General features: G+C 36.5%; 1 protein-coding gene across 1 annotated transcript; it reads left to right on the top strand.

The window, feature by feature from the left end:
- The first annotated feature begins 2502 nt into the window (after nucleotides 1–2502).
- Nucleotides 2503–18026, top strand: glis3 (GLIS family zinc finger 3). The gene is made up of 10 exons (XM_055040402.1): nucleotides 2503–2643; nucleotides 4444–4931; nucleotides 5711–5876; nucleotides 5963–7106; nucleotides 12323–12484; nucleotides 12592–12702; nucleotides 14059–14200; nucleotides 14276–14348; nucleotides 16041–16186; nucleotides 17277–18026. Exons 2-10 carry the CDS (start codon nucleotides 4553–4555, stop codon nucleotides 17396–17398), a joined length of 2445 nt encoding a protein of 814 aa, XP_054896377.1. The 5' UTR covers nucleotides 2503–2643; nucleotides 4444–4552; the 3' UTR covers nucleotides 17399–18026.
- The last annotated feature ends 1121 nt before the right edge of the window (nucleotides 18027–19147 follow it).

Below are 19147 nucleotides of genomic sequence, written 5' to 3' on the forward strand. Positions count from 1 at the left end.
AAAAGGCAAATGGTAGTTGTTAACTCTTCAGTATTTCAGTAGATGATTGTATTAACTGCAGCAACATAAAATAAAACTGTTTTAGGAGGCTAAAACATAAATGTTCACAGTTTCTTAAAAGGACTCACCTCTGCCTCTTTCAATCACTCAGCAGGTGTGTGCTGACAAAAACTTTCCCCAGGAGTTTGTATGAAATTTATTTGTTCCTGTGCAGCACAGTAACAAGATGTGGATTAAAGGTTGTTTTATCAAATTGTTGATTCGTATAATTTGTTAATTACTTAATTTAGGAATAATTATGGGATTAAATTTAAATACTTTTAGTTTGTAAATAATGTATACTTTTGTTTGCTCCACATTTAATGTAAGTATTGCAGTGTTTTCCATCTTTGATTTAAATTTAGACCCACTAATAGTTAAGCATTTTGTCATCCTTTGTTCATGTTGGTTTAGTGTAACACTGCTGATAAAATGTAAATATAAGAAACGATCAGATGATAATTCAGATGAGTACTTTTTATGTTTGAAAAAAATATATTAAAGTACTCAAACCCGAAAGTAATCCATGCAGCTCATCTGCTGAGCAACCCATTATATTCAATCAGAGACTTGTGGTGAGAACTCAGTGTTTGGGTTCATGTCTTAGGGTGTCTTTCTATTGTCTGACAAAATTAAGGTTCATCATTATTACAGTTAGTGAGCCAGATTCCTTTCTCTGATACCTTCCCTCTGTCTGTAAACATACTGGTTTCCATGCCACCCTGAAACACAATCCACAGACAAACACTTCAGCAACAAGCTAAAAGGGTTCTAACATTACCTTATGTGCAGTGTTGAAGCAAGAGGAGGAGAAGGAGAGTTCCAGCTCTGGAACCAGACCAATTTATCAAACAAAGATTACAGGGTTTGATAGCAACAATGTGGAGTAAAATGAAGAGTAAAACATAAAAATCAAATCAGCTCATCATGAGCAGAAAGGTCATTAAAGGATGGACTCAGTTTGGGTTGTAACGCGGCATGTTATGAGCTACAATAATTACCCAGATTGAATTTAGATCGCATTTTCAGAACAAGGCACATTGCGTTTCACAAAGGTTCAAAACTCAATCGAACGAGCCAGCGAAAATGTTTTCATGTTCTTACAGATTTTATATGTTTTTGTCACACTTAGGTGTTTCAGATCAGATTTTAACAACAGACTCACAGCAACATATGACAAAATTCAGTTTTCAAATTATTTCATTTCGCATTTGTCCAAGCCAACTTGGCCCAATGTGAAAAAGTAACTGCTGAAGATCCTCCCTCCTGGCCAGACATTTGAAGCCAGAGGATTTGCATGTTGCTAAAAACAAAGATTATTTCTAACTGCCAGCAGGACACTGATACACAAAACTCCCATCCCTGGCTGTCCCCTTCAAAGTAAAAGGTCTTCAAAAATAAAAGTTGTTATGGAAACGGCTCTGCAGCCCTTACCAGACCGATAAATGTCAAGAAATTTATTTCTAGTTTGACCTAAAAACATTTTTTTTGTTTATTAGATCAACATGAATGTTTCCAAATGAGATCTTTTAACCTCCAAGTTGAAAAACAGGTTGTCTTTAAGTTAATTCTTGATCACAAAGCACCAGTTTGTTTTGGATAGCTTTTCCCCCTCTTAAATAACTCTTATTTAAATTTTTTTATTACTATTTTACCCATTAGATTGATACTTCGAAACAAAAAAAAGCAAAGGAATAATTTTAAGACAAAAATACTTTATTAAGCCACTTTGCATATTTAATTTACTTTCATCTTAATAAATAAATGATGCTGAAGCCATCTTCAAACATATTGTTTCAACATATTGACAATTTTCTTTGCGTTTAAACTTAAACAATAAAATAATATTTGTGTTTCTTTCGGTTCTGATGAGAGCAAATGTTTTATAGTTTGCAAACTTCATATCTGAGTCATCTTTTCTGAAGAGTCAAATCGATTTTCAGGCTATAGACAAATTTTAGTTCTTAAGAACAAAGGCAAAAACTTTGCTCTTTGAATAGCAGAAGTCACAGGAACTAATCGCTGGTCTGCAAATTGAATCCCTACAACATTATATTCAGTTTAAGTCAGGTATGTATCTAGCACCAGTTTACAGAAAAGTTTGTAGCATGATATTGTATAAAAAACGTAATTTGTGGTGAAAGGTGAAAATATGTATATATGTAAAGGATTTTAGATTAAAAAAAACTTTATGACAAAGTATAAAGCATATATATTAATTTAAAGGTGAATCAGAGTCGTGAATAAACCTGCAGACTGCGTTTAAGGATGAGGAGCTCTGTCATACACGCTAACTGAACTAACAAAACAAAAACTTAATGATTTACTCTTGCAGTGCACTTGAGATGACGTAGTGCACTTACAGCCGCGCCAAGGGCAAAAGTATAATCGGGACGCAAGAAACCAAAAAAAAAAAAAGAAAAGAAAAGAAAGAAGTTGTTCCTGGAAACACAGGGAAAAGATCGCAGGGAAGCTGCGGAGGGATTTCTAACCGGCTCAACTTTTTTTTTCTCACTTATCAAAAACTCGTCAAGAAACACCAGAAATGAGAATAAAGTGAACAACCCGGAGGACAGTTTGGGGAGCAGTTACCGCACATTGCAGGTAAGTTGATGTGTCTCAATGACGCGGTGATGAATAATCTATTTATACAATAGTTTTGTAGAAAATACGTATCAAGCTGCAAGACGTACAATTAACTTGCGTGTGAATTCTCACAAATGTTTCATGTCAACGTCACCATTTAGGACTCCATTTTCTAAATGTGTTCACAGCAGATTTTATGTTGATTTTCATTAAGCGCCCCCTCTTCTAATCTGAATTTGATAATTAAAATCACTATATACCACACAGGGTAAGAGTTAAAACATGTGTTTGTTTGTTTTTAATAATAAAAAGAGAACTTATTAAACCCATCAGACAATCACGCAAATATTTCAAGAGTTATAAAGTAAAACTATTGCCTTCATCCATTTTTTTAAATGAGTAAACACTCTCAAGACAACATAAACAAAAGGAACCTTTTCCACAGTCAAGGTATGAAAGTCTGGAAAAAGTGTTCCTGTTATATTTGGACACTGGAGCTAAGAGCAGACTTTGACAAGGACTTTGACAAGGACAAGCATTATTAAAGACATATGAGTTGGAATATGCCTGTAATAATTCTGTAATGGAGACATGAGCTTGAGTTAAAGGCTGACGTTAGGGTTTGTTAGGGCAGTGTTTTCCAACCCAGGTCTAAAAAGGCACACTGCCCTGCATGTGTCAAATTTTCCTACTTCAAGCGCTTATAATTTCAGTTGATAGGTGATTAACAGGTTTTTGTTGAACTGCAATCATCTGAATCAGATGTCTTAAATCAGGGAAACATCCAAATATACTGGATAATGTGCACTGAAGACCAGAGTTGGGAAACATTGAGTTAGAATGAGAACAAATTCTAAAATGAAAAGGTGCCAGAGCAAAGACATCAATGTTCATTCAAGTGTATTGTTTGTGTTTTTTTCTTTTGAGGAAGCAGAATCAAAAAAGTAATTACAAGACAGAAATTCCAAATATGAAACAAGAACATGCTGAAAACCTACAGTAACCAAAAAGGGTGATTACTAATCCGGGAGCGGGTGGTTGATTATAAACAGGGTGCAACTGTGCGGGAAGGCAAGTAGCTGATGTTGAACTTAGAAGAAGGAGAAATGGCAGATGGAATACACAAAGAAGCAAAATCACTGAAACCAGAACACAGTGCAATGCAGAAACCCAACAGGTTTAATGAAAGTATCAATCCAAATTCAAATGAAAATGAGACATTTTGAAACAGAAGCATTGGGAAAACTGCATACATAGAGTTTATGGAGCAGTTCTAAAATAAACCAGAAACTCAGATCCACGCAAAACAACCAAAACCAAAAATTGCAACTCAGAGCAGAAATTTAATATGACAAAACAATAACAGAAGAATTGAATGAGCAGAATAAAAACAATAAAGAGGGACAAATTCCAAAATGAGACATAAAAAGCCCCAAAGATTACAACATTGAGTTGGTTTAAATTCTTAAGGATACAACAAAATAACGGCTCCATTTTCAATACAGAATATAGTGTTTATGAGTTAGTAATTCAAAAAACCAAAGCGATCAACGAGCCTGATAAAAAGTTGTGAGATGACACATTTTTCACATTCAAATTATTATCTTTTAGATAAAAATTTAAGTTTAAAAAGTAAAAGATTTTCTCTGTATTCAATTCAGTTTGATTTCTCCATATGTAACCAGATTTAGAAAGTGATTAGAACTAATTGCATCATGTTCAAGACTTATTTTTATTTACATACTGAAAGGATTTATTGTGTATACTAAATTTTAGATTTATTCATCCTTATTTCTTGAAACGTTTTTCTATTTGAAGGCATTACCGTTGGACGCCCATCATTGATATAAAACCAGCTTCTCAAGACACAGCTGTGGGAATAAGAGTTCTTCATGAGCATCGATCCTTTGCAGAATCTGCCTCAGCCATGAGTGGAAAAGGTTGCCAGCTCCTGGTGTCTCCGTGCAGCATCCCTCCATCACTGAATACAATCAGAGGCCACCAGTCCCAGACCATCGGGATACCTGTGTCTTCTTCACCTCAACAAGCAGGACTTAGGTCATCCACAGGCAGAACGGAGAAAGCAAAGAGCAGAAGCATCCATTCTTTATCTTTTGGAAACCAAAATGAAGGCCATGTTGTCCTCCCGAACCTGAGCCTCCGCAGAAAAGTGTTGACTAATGGGAAAAATTTAACAGTGCCACCCAGGAACCCAGAGCAAATACCCTCTTTTCCACTTCAGAACACGACTAAGACAACTGCCAGGAATACAAAACTCCTAAACTCTTCCATCTACAGTGTCAAAGGTAAAAACAAAACTTAAAGGATGAAAATGTCTTGCAAAAATAATTGTATGAGTAAAATCTAGGTGTTACTTTATTTTCTACAACAGCATTTTAAAGCTTTTCAGTGCCTTAGGAAAGTATTCAAACTCATTAAACTTCTCATATTTTCTTACTGTGCTTCGTATTGGGGTTTTATGTGTTTTTATTTGAATAAATATGTTCCTGCTAACATTGGACATGTTCCATGTCTCTACACTATTTCAGGGTGATGTGGCGTATTTGTTTTCCATCACCCGTATGTTTTTTTTGTTGTTGTTGTTGTTGTTGTTTTTTTACAGAGCACTAAAAGTTCAATGTTCTTATCTAAGTAGAGTAACTTCTTTTACTCAACTTAGACCTGTCTTCATCCACTTGAGCTGAGCATCTTTTCAGCAATTCTGGAATTACAAGGGGTCTTTTTGGAACAATGATCTACTTTAGAATAACGGTCACGTCTTTTTCAAAGCTTTTCAAAGCTTTTCAAAGCGTTGTTGCAGTTTTATCCCTGATCTTTGTGCTCTCTGTATTTAGGGGTTTTAGAATAGACTAGACTAAATCCAATGCTTGCTACTCAACGAACACTGAAGACCTATAATTTCCAGCGTGGTTCACAGTTATTTCATAGCCCATTGCTGCACAGTTCAGATCTGTTGATTGCTAAGTGCTTTTGAGTTTGGTTTTTATCTAAATATTTCCCATAACTTATATGCTCTAGTGCAGTATAACCCAGGTTATTTTTTAAAGTCCTGCATTGTCTCCAGCTGATTTTGCAGTGTCTGGATCCACTTTTGATGCCTCTGCTATGGCAGCGGGTGTTAATCTAACAGTGACCAGCAGTCCTATAAGTGCTTTCTCAGTGCCAACATTTCCTGCAAGACTCCGGCCTCCATCCTCTCACAGTGTGCCATTTTCTCACAACGATGCCAGGTGAGCAATATCTCAGTGTTATGTCATTGTATGAGGTCCTCACAAGATTTGATATTATTTCTAAAGCAAACAGGAATCTTTTTCAGGTCCTTATTTTCCAGAGAATCCCTGGCGTCCACCACCCTGAGCCTGTTTGAAACCCAGTCTGTGTTTAGTAGCAAACAGGACTGGGCATATGGTTACCGTGTGCTTCCCCCCGTGGGACTACCTCAGAGCTGTGCCCAAGCCGGTGAGGGCGGTGAACAACTCAGCCTCTCCCCCGGCACAGCCATGTCTGGTACCACCGCGTCAGGAGAAACGAGCACCTCTGCCTCCTTGCCCTCGTATCTTTTTGCAGCTGAGGCTGGAAGCCCGAGACAATCTCATGCGAAGAAGAGAGCGCTTTCCACGTCACCATTGTCAGACGTCATGGGGATTGATTTTAACAGCATTATACGGACCTCGCCCACATCGCTTGTGGCTTACATCAACGGTTCTCGCAGCTCTCCGTCATCCCATCTCACCCTCTCTCCTGTTCACTCTGATGGATATGGTCATTTCTTAGGGGTGAAGGGTCGCTGCATACCCCACAACCATCCATGCAGCATGCCAGGCCCTACACAAACATTAACCCTGCTATCAGAGTGTGGCCGTATGCAGGCGCTTGATGAGGGAGGGGGCCTAGAGAACCAGATGGCTAACATGATGGTGGGACCACAGTGCCTTTCACATGAAGAAGGGTTCCTGGAAAAGACTTCAGAGAGTTGTAGCCAAATGTCTAACTGCATTCTACCACCGTTGCAGCCAGAGCCGGCGTCATTGATGAGGGTCCAAGAAGCCATTGTTCCACATGGGCCTCCTCCCCCTTACCACTCACATCATCACATAAACCCTTCCAGATACCACTGCAAAATGAAGGTCCAGTCTCAGAACACTGCCATACAAGCTCCCCTGTTTCCAAACAGGCACGGAGTCAGCTTTTTACCACAGATTCCCATGCTGGAGGAGGAGGAAGGGGAGGCAGAGGACTGCGGCACTCACTGCTGCAGGTGGCTGGATTGCACTGCAGTTTACGACCAAAAGGAGGAGCTGGTAAGGCACATAGAGAAGCTGCATGTGGACCAACAAAAGGCAGAGGACTTCACGTGCTATTGGGTTGGCTGTCCACGAAACTTTAAGCCATTCAATGCCAGATACAAGCTTCTTATCCACATGAGGGTCCACTCCGGAGAGAAACCCAACAAATGCTCGGTATACTTTACATATCTTTCTCATGCATCTCATTCTGCTGAAATCAATCTTGCATTCTCCTTGTTTCTGATTGTTGTCTGAAAACACTCAATAGACTGGAAAGTTTTTACTCCTCTGTGAGATGGCATAGCTGAATGCTGACAACACAGAAGCATGGTAAATGGCGGACCTTGCTAATTTCACTTCACTATGAGCAAATTAATGCTACAGTGTCTATTTGAAAACTGCCAAAAATCATTATTGGGGTGACTACCCTTATGTGAAATGGCATTTGGGAAAGGTCTTCATTTAAAATATGGCCAGTCTGATTCTAACTTAAGCCATGGGGCAATTAGCAGAGCTCTGTGATAATTGGCATGGGAGTTAACTCAATTATATAGTTATTAAATAAGCACAAAAGAGGCCTTGCACTGCAGCTCTGGCAATACCCACTGGGCCTCTGCAAGCTATTGTGGCTGTCTGCATTCAAAGGATTTGCCAGGACTGAGCCAGAAAGCTTGGCTGTTGTCCTGGGAAGGTGATGCCCCTTTGGCAACAGAGATAGTTTATTTTAAAATGTTGTAGATGGGGAGAGAAAGCAAAGAAAGCTTCTTTTTACATTGCACCATCGATACACAAGGTGATTAAAAGTTTTCTACAGAGAAAAAAGTGTTTCAAAAATTTCATTAAAATATATATAAAAAAACAAAACAAAATGGTAAAGGCAATAATGTGAAATGTAAATACAATGTGAAATAAAGTCATGGTGACTGTAAAGTGAAACCTGGCAGCAAAAAAAATTGAATAGAGAAAATACTTTTATTTCTAAAGTTTAAATAGCATGCCTCCATTTAACAGAGCCCTTTCAATTAAGCACAACAATTAGTGCATTTAATTATATCTAATTACTGTAAATAATAAAACAAGACATGAAAAACAAAACCAAAAAAGTGGAGCCAAGCATGGTGTTATGTTCTTCCTTCCTTTGTCCTTTGTCCTCTTTTACCTTTAAATTAGAACTAAAAATATTGTTGTTTAGCATAACATTATTGTTCAAAACGTCTTAACAATACATACAATGTTTTTCCTTTATTTTTTTAAAGGACATAAAGTACTAGACCGATTTTTGTACACACAATTCTAAACCAACAAATGTGTTTTGCTTTGCCTAAGGGGTCATACAGGTTTTGCATCTCTGGACAAATTTTATCAGCGTAAAAATGGCTCTTTGCATCATAAAGGTTGCTGACACGCACAATAGTGGAACCAGTTCATTTCTTAGACACATATACACCTAGATTGTGTTGTCTTTTCCTCACTCTGACTTGAATGAGTAATTAACAAGTCATGGGCTAAACATGGTTTAGTACATTGATGCTTTCAACAAGTTAAAAATTAACATCATGCATTCTTGCAGTCGACCTTCTGTTCCAAAATACTCACTTATTAGTTGAAACTGGCTCTGTTGCCATGGAGGCTGCCGTTGTTGGATGGCTCCCTTTAATCATTCGGTGATGAAACATTTATGGCTGCAGCTTATTGCCAAAAGGAGAATTTGAACCTGTAGTTGTTTCTCCAGAAAACACTTAAGCAGGAAAAGAAATGCTTTACTTTTTTAGAAACATTTTGAAGTAATTTGTTAGTCTTAGACATTTTTCCCTATGAGTAAAATTTATTTTAAGAAGATAAATTATTTTAAAATGTCGAAATATGTAATTTTTCTTTAAGTAAATAGATGACAGCTATAGAAGCTGTAGTATAGAATATAATGCTCATTGTGGCAACATCACAACATTGAAGTAGCTCTTGTTTCACGATGGACATATGGGGCAGACTCAGACCTGTACTGTTATCCCACAATCTGGTCAACAATTATTAAACAGTTTCTTTTTAAAAATACAACCGTTACTTACCTGTTTGTTTTAGGTAACCTAAGCAACAATAGTTTTACAGGTATACTCATCACTGTTAGGGTAAATGTGAATTTCAGACACCTCGTAAATATATAAAAAGAAGTACTAGTACCAGTGGTATGTTGAATATAAGTGAAGATATTTTTTTTTCATTTATGAAAATAATATCTTCTTGCAAGTGCGATGACTTAAAACAAGTCTCTGTATCTTACTGGAAAATGTATTGTGAGTTAGTTTTGTCTTATTTCAAGTGTATTAAGATATTTGCACTAGAAACTAGACTAAAAATACTTTATAAGACTTTGTGCTTTCGCTGTATGTGAGCTGATACCTCACAGAAAGCTTCCAATGATTAATTTGTCCGTAACGTTTTTTGACATGTTTCAATTTACATTTAATCTCTCCTTTGTTCTCATTTTATTCTCCACCCAGTGAGGTTTTAAATGTGTTTTGCAAATAAATTGACATTGACAAGCTCAGGAAACAGCAGATCCAAGAATACCATCTATGCGATCATTGATATTGCCTCGGAAACGCTGCTTTTATGACAAGCCCCTTGATGCGTTTTTGTTCAGTAAGTGTTAGCATCTTTTTTGTTGCACCCAGCCTGTGGGTTTGTGTTTCAGATGACAAAATCCCCAGAGGACTTCCAATTTTATCTTGAGAATTTTTGAAAAATATTTGAAGTGTGAAGGATTACCTAACACATAGAAAGTATGTGGAGTTGAAAGAGTTTCACAAAAAGAAAGATAAAAAAAAGGCACAAAAAAATTGGCATAACTGGGTGCAGAATAGTGAATTGACCTCAGAGCTGAACTGGGAACCAGACAGTCTGCTGGCACAGACTGCAGCTGTCATTGTTCAGCTGGGGTGTGAGTACCTGCCAGGATTTGTCAGAAGTTGGCTGTGAGGCTGAGGAGCCACACTGCTTTCTTTTCAATCCTAAACATCCCTTGTGGCACAATAAAAAGCCCTCCTCAGGAGAGCTTTGTGACACAGAGAAGCGGAGAGGGAGTAACATAGCTACCTACCTCTGGACTTGGCGGGAGTGTGCCAGGATTTTAGTTTTAAGTTAGTTCAGTCCAGTTTGGTGTTTAGAGGAAATTTATCTTTGTTTGCATTGCTTCAGGCAGCTGTCTTTTTCCTGTTGTTTTTTTTCTTGTCCTAATTTGGCCTTCAGAGCAAGGCTTTTATAGTGCTACCAGAAAAAGAAGGCATGAACCAAGATTTCGCTCCTAAATAAGAGATGTATGAAATGTTTTACATATTTTCTCTCTTTTCTATTTTATGTTTCCAAATTAATTTCCACTTCCACCAAATGTTTGGAATTCTTCCCAAGTCTTTTCACAAACCTTATGTAAATACCTTTCCTGGAATTTGAATGAAAATCTGTTTTTGCAATCAATTGCAAAAACAAGATTGGCTTGTTTGATTCCTTTCTTTTCTTTATTTTTCAGTCAAAAGTCACTGTTGTGTTAAGAAAGAACGGCAAGAATTTCTCATTCTGTGAGGGAAAAAAGTTGATTTATTTCTGGCAACTATGACCGAGAGATATAAGAATGTGAGGAATCCAGTCCTGGAGAAAGAATAACAATATCAGACATGGTCTATGCTCCTTGACCATGAGGATTCATTAGGACAACAAAAAAAAAAAGGTTCCCAACACAAACCACCCTTTCTGACCCCCCAGGAAGAGGGCAACATAATTCTGGACTTAGTAGAAAAGGCTTTGAATGATTTGGATGTTTTAGGGATGAAGTCATTGGTCACATGATGAGGTAACCACTTACGTTGACTGGAATTAGACTTGGTATTAATATTTTCCTCAAACGCCAGACACTATCTACCCACATAAGACCTTCTGTATGGTGCTGTCAATCATTAAATTACTTATCAGTCTTACAGTAAAAATGTATTTGTATCAACTTACTAAACGTTGTTGTTTATTTATTCATAATTCGTAGCTGCCAGATGCTGTCAAGGTGATGTGAAATCTGTGGTTGATAATAAAATACAACTGTTTCTGCATGTTTAAACACTGACCCCTGCTGGTCAATGTGTAAACATGCATACTTGAAAAGTTTGGGTGAGATTGACTTTTGTAAAATGTAAACACTGAAATAAGTTCTTTCTAAGCAAATCCGCCAATTAACAATATTGAAACATTGAGCTGAAACTTATCACTGTGAAAAAAAACTATAAAGCCTTAAATTATCCGTGCTTCTAAACTGATTTAGATTTCAAACTGTTTGCTGGTTTAGCCACTAAAAAAACTTATCATTACTTCTAGTCAGAAAAACAATTAATTTTAAAACTGATCCTAGTCAGAAGGGACTAAAAATATGGGATTTAACTGTACATGTATGGCAAAAATGCTGCAGATGTCCCCTAAACCTACTGTGCCTTACTAGATATTGTGTTATCTATCCTCTGAGGCTTTCACATAACAACTGCATTTGTACTAAGATTAATTGAACTAAGTTGTGTTTGAGAGTATTCGTTTAAAATGGGCTGATTTTGTATCCCTTCATGTCTCATTTATGGACTATTTGTGTTGGTCTTTCACAGATCTTGGTTACTTTTTTTAGTCCAAAAAGTTATTTTGTCCTTGTGCAAGCAAGGTACAATACGTCTAAAGTTATAAAAACCTTCTTATTTGTACTTATTTTCACAGTATACTGTAAAAACATAGTTTTTTTGGTTTTATGGTTATTGATTTTTTGTTATTTTGGTTTTGTGAAACCAAAATAAAAGTACCATAATTATTTTTTTAATTTAAAAATGGAGAAAACATTTAATTGTTTTTACAAGGGAAAAATATTTCTCTTGTAAAACAAGGCCAAATAAGTGTTTTCCAAATTCATAAAACCTGAAAAAAAAACATAAAAATCTAAGTGCAAATTGAAATTCTGATTAATTATTCAGAACAGCAATATAAAAAGACAAGAAAATCATATCCTATAGAACATCAGCGTAGCCGTTTTCCATCAAGTAGAAAATGTCTCCGCTGATTTTCATAAAAGACGAGCAGTCCTGTAGTTCCAGAGCTGCAAGTTGCATAACTATGTTTACTCACATGAACTTCTAACAAAATATGTTGCTTGTGGTTCTGATCTGATGAAATAAAGGGTGTTAGCATGTGTGAATCCTTGTGCCAGGAACCATAAGTGACATCTTTCACAAACATTGAATTTTAGTATTTAGGCCTCATTTTATAATAACACTATTCATTTTAATGAGACTTGTTTCAAAGATTTGCTTTTTTCAAGCTGCTCGTCTATAAGCAGAACTAATTTTAACCACATTTTGTTTATACTGTCACAGTTTGAAGGCTGCAACAAGGCTTTTTCTCGACTTGAAAACCTGAAGATTCACCTGCGCAGCCACACAGGGGAGAAACCCTATCTGTGTCAGCACCCAGGGTGTCACAAAGCTTTCAGCAACTCAAGCGACAGAGCTAAACACCAGCGAACACACCTGGACACAGTCAGTGGTGCCTCATCACAATCACATGGTATAATTAGAGATATTATTTTGATTCTTTGGATCAGTATGTGTTCACCGTCTGGGTTTATGTGTTTGTGGCTGTGCAGAAACCATATGCCTGCCAGGTGCCTGGCTGTGCAAAACGCTACACTGACCCCAGTTCATTGAGGAAACATATGAAGTCTCATTCTACCAAAGAGCGGCAGTTACGGAAGAAGGTGAGTACCCCAATGCTAGCGTAGCAGAATAAAGAAGATCATCATACATACTGTTTTTCTCTGCTACACCAAAGGGATCATATATGCAGTAGAAGGACAAGGAACTCAAACGCTGTGATCATTGAATGAAAATCCTTGGGCTGTTTTTGAAGAAAATTTCAGGAATTTGCTGTCTGATGCTAAGCTTTAGAAATAAGTTCCACTTTGGTAACATGACAGCCGTGAACATGAAATAAACCTCTTTTACATACAGCATATGACACATTTCATTTCATTGTGCTTTCCTTCATCCTAATTAGCTCTGTGACAGGCTTTTCATCCCACTCACTTAGCTCTGCAACTTAACTGTACACAGATGATCATTATCTTTAATTAAAGGTGTGCATGCGGTTAGATGGAAATGACTTGCAGTTTGTCAATTTATGCACTCTTAGGTTAACCGAGGCAGAAAAGGGTCTCACAAAATTACTGTGTAATGTTGTTTGTCTGAGTGTTTTCCCACTGAGAGCCACTCCATTAAGAGTTGCACTTTACAGTAGTGCAATTTTGCTATTAGGATTTTTGCATGTTAGTGAGAAAAGGTTTTTAATTTTGAGGTGTGTGACATCGAAGATATTAAGAAAAATCATGAGAATTTGCAGAGATACATTTTTCTGTTAGTTATAAGTTAGGTAATTTCATAGATGTTTTAAAATAAAATCAGTGATATGAAATTTTTTATTGTCTTCTGCACAAATAACTTTAGTATTTGCTGAACGCATCGAGTAAAAATATCCATTAGACAAATAATGGACAAAAAAAATGTCAATGTGTTCTAAGAGTTACAATTTCAATGGAAATTTGCATGTTTATCACAAAAGTGTGAATACCTCTGGATTCTTGCTACATCTGATGAACAAATTTTTCATTAATTAGTTATTAAATCATATAAAAATTAATATGCTACAAATGGGTTAAAAGAACAAAACATCTTCTGGTAGACAATAGAAAACTGATGTAGCAAGTAACATTTAAGGTCTTTTTAGGTGTCTTCAAAAGCTTTGAACATTTCCTCATATTTGTAGTATGGTATGTCTGTGATGCTTAATAAAGAGACGTGATTACCTTAGCTGCTACATTTCAGCAGCTGGAATGATTTGGTCAATGCAGACAGATGAGTGGCAGATAATCTTACAGGAGGGGGCTTGGATCCTTTTAATGACTGTTATCAGTGGTATTGTTTACAGAAGTAGTAGAAAATTGTAATTCATATATGTAACATTAGAACACAAATAGAATAGTGATATTGTGAACTTTTGGTCAGTGTCTCTGCTGTCCATATTTGTTTATGTTTAGCTTTTTGTGTCGTTTCTGTAGATGAAATCTTCTACTGATGCAGCCCAAGACACACTGGCTGACTGTTTGACCATTCACCCTCTGCATCCCGACATTTCCCCGCCAGCAAGGCTAGACAACAGCTTGAACCCAGCTCTTGGTGCGTCTCATGAGACATACTGCTGTACGTCAAAGTTGTGGATGTTCGCATAAATGCATTTAATATGAGAGAAAAAAAAAACATTGTCCTTTTCCTCAGGTGCAACACAAGGACAGGATTCTTATCACAGTCCCCACTTGGCTCAGATGTTCTCCATGCCAGATAACTACAGGTAATCAACAATTATAGTTATTTTCATCATTATTATATTCAATACATATCAGTCATTTCTGAAAGTAGTGGCAGAGGTCTCTCAGTTAAACCTTAAATCTGTCCGATACATATTTCAAAGCTTGCTTTTATGATCAGAAGTTAGCAAAATACCTTGCTACATTTTCACTAAGAGAGAGTAAACTACTACTACTAAAATAATCAGTTTTTGCAAAAATCCATGTACTTGTTCTTGCATTAAAAAAAAGGATTTCATTTTTTTATTTCATTTCACCTTGATGCATGTTAACCATGCATCAAGGTCTCGTGTTCAAGTTCAACTTGTTTTAAATAGACATATAACACATGTACGAACAAACTACAATCCACATGATTCACGTGACTAATTAATTAAGGGTCTAACTGAGAGTAAAACACAACAGAAATAAAACATCAAGAGCAGGAACCGCCACCCAACGATTAAATTATTGTTTGTGCTTTTGCTTTTTGCAAGTACGTGCAATGGATGCTACAAGAAAAAGCTTTTCACATTTAATGGCCACAAACATTATTCACTTTTCAACCTGGGTAAAATGCCTCTTCAGTCACTCTTCTCTTCAAAGAACCTAATGAAGGATTTTTTGTCCTCGTGAGAAGCCAGATGCTTACGGCTCCTCAATGGTTTGGATTGTTCTCAGGCCAGCGGTGGGCCAAAGCTTTCCCTGCGGGACGTCCAAGCAGACAATCAGCTTGTGAGAACAGACCTCGCCTTGCCTCATTGGTCTCAACCGCTCGCATCAATGGATGCTATAGCCACCACCAAGAGCTGCCGGGGAATTCCATGAGTGAATCATAAAATCTAGAAAATGCCATCTATGCGCCAACGAATGAAGGCTGTAATTACTCTTTTACTTGTTAAATCAGTTGAAAAAATCTTTGTTGGATTCTTTTTTTTTTTTCATCTGATAGTGTTTGTTTCTCGGTCGGTGTTTTGTTTAAAACGTTACCTTAAAATTCATCTAATTTGCATGTAGCCTTGAAAAGTTAATACCAACATATCACCGGCTACTGTGTCATTTTAAGCAATACTGATTTATCTTTAATAATAGCTCAGGGTATTCTTAAAGAAATGCCAGATTTTTTTTATTCAAGTTTAAAGTGACTGAAAGTGATGTATAGTCACCAGTGAAGTTGCTGTGCAACAATCAGATGTTGGGGTATTTTGTTGTGCCTTGGTGGCAGCTTAAATTAACTAATGATGGACCTATTACACAGAAAATATTAAATGATTATATATGATCTTAACACACAATTTTAATTATAATTCGGAATTGTAATACATTATTTTATATTTGTGCAATTAATTGATTGGCAGATTATTGTATTTATTTTTCATGCACTTCTTTTATGTCATATATTAAATATTGAAAGATGTTTTTTCACAAAAGTATGGCATTTTTGGCCCTTTAAATGCCTTGCTGATGTTGATATTAACTTTAAGAGCTGTACAGTTTCTCCAGAAGTTGATACAGTTTTACCATACATAAAACCATAATCATTTCAACCCAAGCTTCTATATATAATATTGTATTTGATAATGTTTCCTTATAATAATGACCAACTGGAGAGGTTTGAAATATGTTCAAAGTTGTTTAAATAAGAAATATTTAATCTCAACAAGATGTAGTATTTACTAAAGCTTGAAATACTTCAGGTTTGTTGATGAGCTGATCTCCAGCGACTCCTCTGGGCCTTCCTCCTCCACCTGCCACCCTCTTCCTCCCAGTGGACCAACGCTGCTGAACAACTGTGATCTGAAGCAACTTGGCCAGCCTCTTGATGTGGTGGATCAGAGCCCAGGTACTCCAAGTCTGAAATATAACAAATATTCACTACACACACTCAAAAATATCTAAAGAGCCTTTTTACAGTGTCCTGCAAAAGTATTCACATCCCCTGTCCCATTTTGTCACAATAATGTTGAAAATTTTGCACTGTTTGGGTTCAGTTCCGTCTACTTTGATACTACTAAGCAGTTGCTTTCTGAAGTGACCTTTATTTGTCCACGTGTATAATTTCATAAATACAGTTTACCTACGAAGCCCTCTATAGTTTACTTTGTGAACAAATAGCTTCATGAGAATCACAGAACACTTCAGACAGGTAAAGAATAAAGGTGCATAAAGTATGAATAAACTGCAAACTTTCAAAGGCATGAATAAAAAGCAAAACTTTACGACTCTGACCTTTGGGGTTATGTTGCAATTGCATTAAAACTGTGCTGACTAGATGCAGTTGAATTATGGTACATTTCATTTTTTTTTTTTTCTAAGAAAAACATTTGAAAACTGTGGATCATTTTCCTCCTGCTTTACTGTTATTCTCTATATTGGTGATGGTCTATCACATGACATTCAAACTATGTGCATAGAAATTTGTGGATGTGACTTTGAATACTTGTAAGGCACAGTATAAAGGTTTGCATAGTTTGTCAATAACATTTCAGCTGTGCTGTGCAGAATGTCTTTATAATAAGCATTAGCAGCTGATACCGTTTCTTTTCAGCCATAATCAAGTACCTTTCAAAATCATGTCACCTTTAAATAAAACATGTTCCAGCTCAGACTCCACAGCCACAGAGATCCTGACAAGGTTCTCTGAGATCAAATGTTTGATGTTTAAAAGCAGCATGAATAAAAAGGTGGCATTTTCTCCTTCACCCTGAAGAAAATTTTTTTCCGTTCCCGTATTTATGGTAATGCTTATGGAAGCAGGCTTTGCTGCAGTAGTCAGTTATCACCGTGGCTGGACTTCCTCACAAATAGCCTTTGAAATGCTTTAAGTACATTGCAGAAAGCAGTCAAGGACAAGTACTTTATTGCTTTTTGATGTTCTTCTTTCTCACTCTGCATTCATAGATTGTTGTGTTTCTGTTTGCAATCTGCTGCAGGATTTGACGTCCATGTTCATATTCACGATGCCTCTTCTGCTCAAGAGTTGCATGGCGGGGATTACTTCTGTATGGTGGACCACAGCTCAAGCAAGGTCCCCAGCATCTATTCAGAGGCGTGATACTACTCAGTCGTCGTGGATTTGCACTGCTTTGTATTGTTTTATATTTAAATCAAATGATTCACAATAAAAACTTATGGGAGAATGTATATGAGCCTTCAGAAATTTCATGTTTTCTTAATCTTTTCCTACACAGCTTGAATATAATATAAGGTACTTTAATACTTTCAGGTGGCATTTTGCACAATGTCAATACTGAATCAAAGCAAAGTACGCAAGAGATGATTTATTACAGTTTTTTCTTAGAAACGTGTCTTGGTAACTATAGTAACAAGACAACCTTTATTATTTGACAGCAGTATCGTACATATTACTTGTTGCTTGAATATAGTCGTGTTCAGTGAGCGCTCCTGTGTTTTAATGCTTTATCACTGCAAATTATTTAAACTTGACAACATGCTTGGCCCTTCATAAAAGCATTATATAGTGCTTTACATTTTTGGACCTCTTCGCTTCCATTTTATGCCTGTATGGTGAGAGAAAGTACATTGTTATAATAATTCATTGTAATGATAGTCTCTTGTTTCCGGTTTGTATTTTAACAAATGATCAAAATTCATATTATTTTCTTGTAAGTTTCACAGGATTTCCCAGGTGTGTTGGATAACAGATGTAAATAATTTGTAGTCTCATATGTGGCTTTTAATAAATTCTGTATGGAGATTTTAACCTAATTACTTGTGACTAATTTCTTTTTTAACTGATGGACATTTTTATATTGTTTTATTCAGTGAGGAGGGAAAGGTCAGAAGAAGTGTCTTGAGTGCAGTAGTGTGGAGATTTAACACACCCGGAGCTGAAAGAGGGATTTAAAACCTGCTGTGGCAAGCTTGATCTGGCTGCAAAACACCGTCTTGAAAGACACCTTGTGAAATAAACTGTAATTGAAAACACTAAAATAGCATCAGCACAAATGCAGATTCTAAAATATCTACTTTGACTTTGACCAGTGTTGTTTACTCTGCTGCATACTCCCACTTCTCCAAATAGGGGTTTCTATTCTTTATATGAAGGTCATAGGTCACATCTTTGTTGTTGTTGTATGAATTAGTGTTTAGCTGCAATGCCTTAAAGCAGCTGTCAAAAAACTTTGCTCTCAAGACATAGTCTGTCACGACTCTCATTCTGTAAGTCTGTAGTAAGTTTTTTCACAAAATGGTATTTGCTTTTAAAAACTCACTTCATAATCAACACCCACAATCTACTTTAGTACGGCTGCTATGGTATGCCATTGTGCCTCAGGTTCTGGTTGTTTTTTACCCGAAACAAAGGATGTTCACGATACAACTCAGGACCAATCTGAACATCTTTAATTGATTATGTGTGTCCCCAGACTGCAATTCAAGAACAGTACGAATTTGGCTTGCATGTGCAAGATGATGGGTATTATTATTTTTATTTTATATGGAAAGATTTTTGCAGATGGATTAAATTTTTTTTAAATGTTAGGTTAAATGCAAAGTGCATATATTTCATAAGCCAGGTTACTTGCATTCATTTAAATTTTATAGAAAATAGATCCAGAAACATCCAGGGACTTCTTAAAAGCAGATTCTAGCATGTCTTTTCATCAAACCTGCCTAAATATAGCAAATATCTTTGAAGAAAGGTTGATCCATGTCCTCCTCTTGTTGCTCAGCAAAGAAAAAACAATTCTGGACTAAAATAGAAACCAATAGATACAAAAAATCTGTAAACTGTACTCCTTTCAAAAAGGCAAACTTATGAAATCCTCTTCATGTTTTGCAC

Source organism: Poeciliopsis prolifica, unplaced genomic scaffold, assembly GCF_027474105.1.
Source record: "Poeciliopsis prolifica strain line A6 unplaced genomic scaffold, Auburn_PproV2 SCAFFOLD015, whole genome shotgun sequence".
Taxonomy (NCBI): domain Eukaryota; kingdom Metazoa; phylum Chordata; class Actinopteri; order Cyprinodontiformes; family Poeciliidae; genus Poeciliopsis; species Poeciliopsis prolifica.

Excerpts from the sequence above, each read along its gene's own strand:
- glis3 (XM_055040402.1), top strand. The coding sequence starts at position 4,553 with ATGAGTGGAAAAGGTTGCCAGCTCCTGGTGTCTCCGTGCAGCATCCCT. Across the intron at positions 5,877-5,962 it reads TTTTCTCACAACGATGCCAG|GTCCTTATTTTCCAGAGAAT; the intron begins GTGAGCAATATC and ends AATCTTTTTCAG. Across the intron at positions 14,201-14,275 it reads GTCTCATGAGACATACTGCT|GTGCAACACAAGGACAGGAT; the intron begins GTACGTCAAAGT and ends CCTTTTCCTCAG.